The sequence below is a fragment of the Petaurus breviceps genome, unplaced genomic scaffold (genome assembly GCF_028583685.1).
Source record: "Petaurus breviceps papuanus isolate PSGF00001 unplaced genomic scaffold, PetGlider_PUasm1.0 37, whole genome shotgun sequence".
NCBI classification, from domain to species: domain Eukaryota; kingdom Metazoa; phylum Chordata; class Mammalia; order Diprotodontia; family Petauridae; genus Petaurus; species Petaurus breviceps.
The window spans coordinates 11,351,122-11,361,126 of NW_027186296.1; the positions used below are offsets into that span (position 1 = coordinate 11,351,122).

The window sequence follows — 10,005 nt, forward strand, 5'->3', positions numbered from 1 at the left end:
TTTAAGTTTTAAACAAAAACTTTTGTTTATGATCTATTTTTCTATTTGTCTATAGTTCACCTAAATCATTTTCTCCACTCGACATCCCTTAACACTTAGTTCCAAAAAGTCTACAATAGCTAAGATCATATGAACGTCTCTATTATTTTTCCCTTGGCATTTATGTATCCATTTCCAATTAGATTTATAATGTGCTTGTCTTTGTTCTCTAGATAACACTTTAAAAGTTTGCAAAGCACTTTACCTGTTATCATAATGACCCACAGAGGTGGGTAATATTATTTATTGTGCCTCATAGTTCCCACAGGTAAGGAAACCAAGACACAGAGGGGTTTAATTAACTTGTCCAGGGTCAAGTGAGAATGTCTTGAGTCAGAATTTGAACTCTGAAATTCCTGACTCCCAAGTTCTATCCACTGTTTCACCTAGCTGGCTTATATATTCAAGTGTTCTTTTCTTAACTAACACAGGGAAGGAAAGATTTGAAAAACAGAAAAATGTACATTTGAATAAACTTTGAGTAGACATTTACCAAGCCTCTACCATGTGCCAGGCACTGTGCTAAAAACTGGTAATACAAAATGTGGCAAAAGACAGTCCCTGACCTCGAGGAGCTTACAGTCTAATGGGGGAGGCAACATCTATATGCAGGGCAAGCTATTTACAGGATGGATAGGTGATAACTGAGGGAAGGCAAGGCTCTGGAAGTAGAGAGGTTGAGAAAGCCTTCCAATAAAAAATGAGATTTTAGTTGAAACTTAAGCCAGGGAGGTAGGTAGTACCGTGTTTCCCCGATAATAAGACCTATCCCGAAAATAAGCCCTCCCCTTACTGTGTAAGATTCCTCTAAAATAAGCCTTCCCCCCAAAATAAGCCCTATCGAGATTGCTACTGTAGTGAAGGTGATCCCCTGCGCTACACGCTATATTACGGTACCCTCTGTATGCACTGTCCCCTCCCAAACGCACGACGCGCTCCAAACTGCATCCAGAGCGCGTCATCCTGTTCTTCCCCAGTGATTTGCTTATTGAATAAAGGTACATTTTTTTGTTCACATTTACCTGTTTATTAAAATTGCTGTCAATGTTCATTAAAATAAGCCCTCCCCTGAAAATAAGCCCTCTGGTGTTTTTCTGTCCAAAAAAATTAATAAGACAGTGTCTTATTATCGGGGAAACACAGTAGGACTGGAAGAGGAAGAGCATTCCAGGCAGGAGAGGCAGCCAGAGAAAATGCCCAAAGCCAAGTGATAGACTGTCTAGTTTGTGTAGCAGACATCACAAAAAGAATTTCTTAATCACTCACTACATGCAAAGCAAAGTGCTAAGTACAAAGCCAATATTGTGCCAAGCATAAAATAGTCCAGTCCCTGCTCTCGAGAAGCTCAGTTCTAATAGGGAGAGACAAGACATGGAAAGCCATACTTCCCTACTTTAAATCCCCCCCACCATTGCCTAATATCCAATTTTTCACATTCTTAGTGTTTAAAATAGGTTTACTAACTGGATAAATCTATCTTCTAAGAGCCAAAATATTTCCCAGGTAGGTATGGTTTTGTTCATCCCTCTAACATCTGATAAAATACTATGTGGCCTTGAAAGCCCTTTCACAATCTCTCACCAACACATAGTCAAATTTCACATTATTTCCCTTAGAGTAGTTTAAATTTGGCCCAGGTTTGTTCTCTATACATAAAAGTCCTGGCTTACCTCTTGGCCTTTGTACAAACTGCCCCCCCTTAGGTCTAGAATGCTCTCTCTCTTCTTTAATGCCTAGGCTCCTAAAAGGCCTCAGATCAAGTACATCCTCTAAGAGCCCTTTCCAGACACTCCTAACTTTCCAAACTCTCACTCACCAAATTACTCTTTTACTTTGCATATTTCAAATTTATTTTTCTGTGTACATAATACTTAATTCTAAGCCAGAGGTGGGGAGCCAGCGGCAGGCCCTATGAGGCTCAAATGAGGCCCTTTGGCTGAATCTAAACTTCACAGAACAAATCCCTTTAATAAAAGGATTTGTTGTGTAAAACTTAAGACTCAATTAAGAGGCTGCACTCAAGGGTCACATGTGACCTCAAGGTCTCAGGTTCCCCACCCATGTATCTAAGCCAGTTTTACCATCAGAATTTAGTAAAGTATAAGCACCCTGAGGACTGGGACTTTTTTTTGTTTTGTCCCTAGAGTTTAGAACAGTGCCCTCTCAATGCTTGTTAAATTCAACTGATATAGGAATCAGGTAGTGTGAGGGCAGGTCGAATTTCTCTACTAACTCAATAACCAAAACATAATTTCCCCTTTTTGGCATTCCATTAGTCCTTTCCTCCTTAACCCTCAGATCTGTAGTGCCATTACTCAACTCTGTATGAAAAATACTATTTGTGACAATTTAGTACAGGAAAGTAGAGGACAATTTAGTAGAGGAAAGAAATCTCTCTGCCCAGGCCAAAATTCTCCCTAGAATGAACTTGACTACTTAATAGCAGACTGTGTATAACCCTCAGGTACCAGCAATCTTCGTTTAGGATGATAGATTTAACATTGAAAGGGACCAGCCCTCTATTTCAAAACCAGAAAATTGAGTCTTGAAGAGATTAAATTGCCCAAGGTCAAAATTTGAACCCAAGCTCTCAGGCTCCAAACACATCTCTCTTACCATTGTACAATGCCTCCAGAGAAGCAGTCTTGCAGCCAAAGTCAAGTCATCTTAAAAAGCAAGCAATCATCTCTTTAGTTCATATTTGGGCAGAATGGTATCCATAAGGGAGCTGACTCCTGAGAAAAATATTGCTCATTATCTCTTTAAACAACAAACACATAAGCTCTTTTGTCACTACAGAACACCAGAGCTGTTATTTTTTAACTAGAATGACATTTTCTGGTGCCTCAGTGGATCCAAGATTAAACTGTTCTCACACAAAAACTATGACATAAGTTCATGGATCAACAACCCCAGTTCACACAGCTGAGATAGTTATTCATAGAAGGTCAGCATCCTCCACTTCCTCAGATTCCTTAAATTAAACAGAAATTTCTTTATAGCCATTCTGTATATAAGATGGATTACAACTCACTGTATCATACAGAAATAAAAATGTGTAAGTATTGGAAGACTTGGGGAGTAAGAATGTTTGTGTGTATGATCCTTGATCAAAACCTGATTAAAAGAGAATAAAAATATTTAATCCTCTCAGTCAAACTGGCGAACAAGGTGACAGGCTATTTATAGACCCTACTGCTAGCATGTGGTGGTACCTATTTTGTGTCCTTAGCTGAGATCCTTTGGGGAGAGATACAAACTAGGCAAATCAAAGTCAGTAAGAGAATCAGGTTTTTTTTTTTTTTTACTATATAATCTTTTTATGTTAGGCTCTGGGGGAATTGTAGATGCCAGACAGGTCCCCCACCCCATCCCCAAACCACTTAACCCTCTCCCTCAGGCTGAAGTAATGTGAATATGAAGAAATGAGCTCCCCAGGCCCCCAATTTAAACAATAATATGGACAATAGATAGGAAGTAAATAACAATGATCAAAGCCAGAGAAAAGGTGTGAAGTTTATCTGAATTGGCCTTTTCTAGCCAGATATTTCCACGTCTCAGAGTCCAAAAGAAATCACTCTCTGGGGTGCCTGGAATGTGATAATCCAGATAAGGCAATTCCTGGGCATCAGAATACAATAAGTTTTAAAACTTAGGTTAAAAGGGAGAAGCTGACAGGCAAATATAATCACAACATAATTTCCTAAGAAGAGAGTTAAATAGAGACACAGTAACTTCCCCAGGATAGAAGGAGCAAATTGCTATTATCCACCATTCCAATGCTTCCCTAGAAAGAGTGTTGCCTAGAAACTGGACTAAGGCACTATAGATCATTCAGAGATGATGCAACACACCCGTTGGCTTTCTATTAAGTCACTTTTTCAGGGAGACCCAGGATCAATGGGGTGTATAGGCCTCCAGCTTCAGAAAATAACTTTTATCTGTCTGTTCTTCCCAGGCTCCATTTTCAAGTCATTGCTGCGTCTCTAAGAAAGACTGATACGATCTGCAATCTGAAGAGTTGGGTAGGTACATTCATTAGGACAGAAAGCAGAATTACTCAAAGCTACAGCCGGAGTCCTGATGTTTCTACGAGCCCTCTAAGAACAACTACCACCTCACACGGGTCACAAAGATAAATAGTGATGACTCCATTCATCTTTGGCAGCATTTAGTCAAGTTTTATTGGCTACTTGGCTTTAAATGAATGGCAGTATAATTTGTGAATCCCTGCAGCTCACTCCCCTCTGTCTTAACCAGTGGGGAAGAGGCATAGGTGAATTCTAGGTGCTTTACCAGTTGTTTCAAGGAGGATAGAGAAGAATTCTTTAGTTGCCATGTGATTCTACAAGGGACGAGAGGAAGGGGGTGAGGGAGAAATGATCTATAACCCCATTTAGCTCCCACAGAAATAAAGGAAAACCAGTTAGACTCACCTACGATGATGCCGCAAGCGCTGACCAGTCCAATCTCTTTCTTCAGTGCTACTCCACCCCCTCCAGAACCAGAATCTGGACCAGGATCAGATTCGCTCCCGCCTGACGGGCTCTTTTCAGCGTTGTTTCGGTGCCTGGCCTTTTCTTCCATCTTTTTTTTTTTTTTTTTCCCCCCCCCAGAAAAAAAAAAATCAACCACTGAAATTTCCTCTCTTTACCTACTTATCTATTTGTATTTCTTCCTAAGGCTTTCAAATGAAAATGTCCTTTCCCTAAAAAAATGAACCTTCCTCCCGGCCCTTTAAAAAAGGCACGTGCAGACAAAAAAGAAAATCTCAAATTTATATTAGTATAATTAAGACACTTTTCTGTCGCTCTAGGTTGCCACCAAAGAAAAGTGGTTTAAAAAGGAAAAATAGACATGTGTACAAAAATAGAACTGTACCAGCTACTCCCTTTAGAATTCACAGGAGTGAGGGGATGTGGATCTCCTGAACCAGGGCTTGAATCTGCTCAGTTTACACAGGCAGCTGCTTCATTCAGATGCACTGAAAAAGACAGTTTGGATTTCCCTTCAGCTCTCTCTTCGGACCAAAATCCAAACTGGGTTTTAGCTCAGATCAGTCTTTTTTGTTTGTTTTTGCTATGAGTATAATAGTATTTTTTCATTTACTGAATCTTGGGTAAAAAAAAAAAAGACAATCCCCAGGTGCTTTCTTCTCTTTCAGAAAAACAAACTGCAGACAGCCGGTTTGCTCTAGATTTTGTTCCACAGGGTGTGGATTTTCCTTTCCCTTCCTCTCTCCTCCAGTTCCCAGCTCCTGCCTTCAGATTTTCCCCAGTGTTCTCATTTATTCTTATAGGCTAGTCTCTTTTCTTCCTGTGCGTGGTTTTGTTTTCCCTCTTTCTATCTTATGGCTTGGAGTTCTCCATCTCTATCCTATCCGTAAGCAAAGGAAGAGTAGCTTCTTCACGTGTGAAAGCCCTTAGCTCTAGCTTGGGGTTTTATTTCCTGAACTCACAGTAAGCTCCACCTCCTCTCGCTTTTCTCTCCATCCTCAGCAGCTTTCTCCTCCCTCTTCTTCGATTTCAGTATTAGCACACAAATCCAAAAGACCTCTAAGGAAAATGGGATATGCAGTTTTCATCTCTTCCATCTCCCTCCTTTGTAACAAATTGGATATAAATCCCTCCCCTTGCAAATGTTCAGGGAGATTCATTAGCTGGTATAGCATTACATGCCATGTAACATTTGTGAGCTTTATAAATAAGGGAACAGTTGTGGAAACCGTTTTAACTCCATCAGAAATAAACTGGACTCATGACAAAGTTTTATAAGAATTAAGTATAGATTACTTGGGGGTACTAGGAGCAAGGAAGCCTGGGATGACTCCTCCAAGTATCTGAAGGACTAGGAGACATTATTTGAGGATATGGAAGGAAAATAAGGGAAAAATTAGGATTAATAAAAAGGTGGCACATTTCCTGTTGGAGCTTAAGAAATAGAGGAATTTTTGCTTTTTAAATGATTGTTTTCTTTTAAAATCTGAAGGGGGTGGAGGGAGGAAGGGGGTGGCTGGGTCATAATTGGAAACTTTTACAAGTAGGACCAAATGAAACATTGAGAAAGCAAGACTGGAAGACTATGGGCTAGGCTTGGACTCTATTCACAGGCAAAGAATGGAACAAATCTGACCCAATGGGACCTTTCACAACTCCATTAAAAAAAATGTGACTGAACTGTTTGAATGAAGAAAAAGAAATATTTTACTGATCATGAGACAAGGTCGTGGCTAATAAATTACTTTAATAATTACCTTAATTCCTCTGCCTTCTCTGTCCCCACCCCCACCCCCTTCCACCCCACCCCACTGCAACCCAGCCCCAGGTATTGCAGGCAGCAGTTTTATCCCTGAATTCTTTGTATTTCTTTTCAGTGGTGAGGTCAGTGATCTCTATTACAGCTGTAAAGCATGTTGTAAGTCCTGAAATACTTCAGAAGATTTCATTATAGAAACAAAGTTAATTTGAGCCTGCATACGTGTTCAGTATGTAGTACGTCTGTTTTATGGGGAGGAGAGGTCTAAATGCCCAAGTTCCTTAGGTTACTGATTACAGAAATTTGCTCAAGAACAACTCCCTTTTTTGGAAAAAAAAAAAACATATACATACACACACACAATTGAATCTTGAGACTATAAAAGAAAGGTTTAAACTAGTCCCTAAAAAAAAAAAAAACACCACAAACCAATCCTAAGACTGAGCTCATAGGAACTTTACATAGGCGTAAAAGTCCCTGACAGAGTTTTTAATCTTTGAAGCTTCTTTCCAAGTCCCTTGCTCCTTGATCACTCATTAAGAAGTTTCAAAGGTTGTGGCCCTCAGCCCCTTCCTCTACCTGGATTTGATAGAGACAAAGCAAACTGAAAGCCTCAGCAGAAAGAGGTGAAAGGAGAAATTCAGCAAAAGAGTACAGGGGAGACAGGGAATGGGGAAAATAAATGTAGCAAGTAAACTTTCTAAGAGAAAAGGAGTCATTGGAAATGAAACTTTTTTTTTTGGTGGTAGTGGGGGACTGCCTTTGGCATTTGACATTATGTTTAGGTTATGTTTTAATATATGAAAGTATGACCTCCCAGATAAAAATTTTTTTTACTTATTATTAATCAGTATAGTGATTTTTGCTTTGATTCTGCCATTGAGAGGCACAAAAAAGAGCATAACTACTTTGTTATTCTTGCAAATATGGCTTTTTTTCTGTAACTTGTTAATGACTAAAAGTATTTAGATTTAATATGATTCTTACCAGATTAAAACAATTCCTCCCCAACACAAGATAACTAGATTTAGAAAGCTTAGCTCCTAGGCAGCAGGATCTGGAGGGGCTTATGGGGCAAGGCAACTTTCTGGGTACAGTCATCTTAAAAGTCCAGAATTATAAAGAGTTGTTACAGATTATTTATTTCTTTGGTCCCTAACTTATTTGTGTGTAAATATCTATCTATATCTATATAAATAAATGTATACACACACACACACACACATATATATATACATATCTAGATGTAGATCTGTCTCTATTGTGCTAAATGACTTATAATTTTTATCTCATTTATTCCTCACAAGAACCCTGGAAGGTAGGAGCTATTGCTATCTGATGAGGTATAGGCTCTGGGAACCCCTTTGAGCTCTCCTTGAGTCCTTAAGGTACAGGTTCTGGGAACCCCCCTTGAACTCGGGATTAAATCATCCCATTTGATGAGGCATTTGCATAAACCCATAAACCTTACTTTGTGACTGGGCCCAAACCTCTATTTACTAGCCTAGCCCTCCATTGTCCACCTACTTCCCACCCTTGAACCTATCAAAATATCAATCCACCCTAGAACTGGCCTAATTTACTGTCATCTCCAGGGAGCCTCCAGCAACATCCCACATTTACCTCTAACTCCTCCTGAAGACCCTACCCAAATTCCTCCTCTACACTACCCCTAGATTCCTCCCACCCATAACCTTTCTGTATATGACACATCTTGCCCTCATGTGGTGTGAGAACACCATAGAATTTTCTAGCACAGACTTACTCTGTGTCCAATACAAGCAGAACTTTTAATAAACTTTACTTTTCTTTGGCTGAGAGAAGACTTGAGGTGATTTCATTCTGCAAGACCCGTGTTTTAATTTTGGTATTTTGGTGTCTCAAGCACCCCTAACCCTATACCTCATCATTGCACCCTTACCCTCTTCACTATCCCCATTTCACAGATGAGGAAACTAAGATAAAATAGGGGTTAAAGTGACTTGATAGGAAATGTCTAAGATTGAATTTGAACTCAGGACTTCCAGATTCCAGTGCTCAATGCACTCTGGCACCACTTAGCTGCCCTTGAAAAGCAGTTTATGAACAACTAGCTATTTCCCTCACCTTACCTGATTCAACATTTATCCAGAGCCTATTAATATGCCAAGCACTATGTTAGGCATTGGGAATAAAACAAAAATTAAATAGTTTCTAATATCAAGGAGAATCCAATCTATTGGTTTTCCTGACTTACTTTAAGTCCCAATTAAAATTCCACCTCCTACAAGGAGCCTCCCCTAATTCCCTTAATTCTTTGGTTATTTTCTATTTGTCAGTTATATAGCTTGCTCTGTATATATTTGTTTGCATGTTGTCTCTCTCCTTAGAGTGTAAGCTCTTTGAGGGCAGGAACTGTCTTTTGCCTTTTAACACAGTGCTTGGCACAAAGTAAGCACTTAATAAATGTTTATTGACTGAAATGGAATTGAAAGAGCATATACATAGAGAAGTAAGTGCAATATGTGAACAAAAAATATAAAATAATGTGCTTAGTAAGAGAAGTAACAACCCAGGAGATTAAGAAAGACAGACTTCTCGGAGGAGTTAGCACTAGGGCTGAACATAAGGCTGCTAGGAATTACAAGAGTAGAAATGAGGAGAGAAAGCTTTTCAGACAAGGGGAGGCAGCTTGTACAAAGGCATAGAAGGAGCACATGGCCTATAGGAAACAGGTCCATCAGGCCAGAAAAGAGGGAATGTGAGGGGGAAGTAGTGTGGAATTTATCTGGAAAGATAAGCGGAGCCTGATTAGGAAGGATTGTAAATGTCTAGCAGAAAAGTTTATATTTTATCCTAGAGGCAATAGAAAGTCATTGAAACTTCTTGAGCAGGAGAAGTGACATTAAATAGATGTGTGCTTTAGGTAATATAAATTTGGCAGCTGTGTGGAGGATGGGTTGTAGAAAAAAGAAATTGGAATGGGGAGATCTATTAGAAGACTGGAAATAGCTCAAGTGAGAGAGTTTGAGGACCTGAAACCCTCTGATAGTAGTGTAAGTAGAGAAAAAGGGGACAGATGGAAGAGAAGTTGCAGAAGGAGAATCAGTAATATTTCCAATTAATTGGATATTCAATGAATACAAAAAAGCACAGGGATCCTTTGTGAAAGGAACACCCACTCGAATGAGGGAGAGTGGAAAGAGCCCTGGTTTTGGAAATTAGAAGACTGAAGTTTGACTCCTCATCTACTTTAGGCCTCAGTTTGTATAAAATGAGGGTACTGGACTGTATGGCTGACCTCATTGTTGTATTCCTGTGAAACCTGGACAGTTTCCATTTGAATTGTCTTAGGAAGATTCTGAAGATCACCTGGCAGGATAAGATACCAGCCCCTGAGGTCCTTACTTGAACTAAACTGCCAAGCATTCAAACTCTACTTCAGAGAGCTCAACTCTGATGGGTTGAACATGTTGTTCAGATGCAAAATGTTTGCTTGCCAAAAAGAGTATTTTGTGGAAAACTCACACAGGGCAATCGTTCACAAGCAGAATGGAAATAGCTCAAAAAAAAATGTGAAATGTGCAGATTTAGAGAATCCATCCCAAATATTCACATGGACTCTTTGTGCCCTACCTATGGTAGAACATTCCGAGCTCATATTGGTTTGATCAGCCATAGTCCAACACACTGAAACTTGACTCTAGCATAGTCATTTTGGTACTCTTTGAC

At 39.5% G+C, this 10,005-nt stretch overlaps 1 protein-coding gene across 1 annotated transcript in view; it reads right to left on the minus strand.

Moving 5' to 3' along the window:
* SLC7A8 (solute carrier family 7 member 8) overlaps nucleotides 1–5,663 on the minus strand; it is an 82,493-nt gene extending 76,830 nt beyond the window's left edge. The window contains exon 1 of the mRNA XM_069097837.1: nucleotides 4,476–5,663. Coding sequence (XP_068953938.1) covers nucleotides 4,476–4,626 — 151 coding nt within the window. The 5' untranslated portion in view covers nucleotides 4,627–5,663. The remainder of the gene's footprint in view (nucleotides 1–4,475) is intronic.
* Between the last annotated feature and the right edge of the window lie 4,342 nt (nucleotides 5,664–10,005).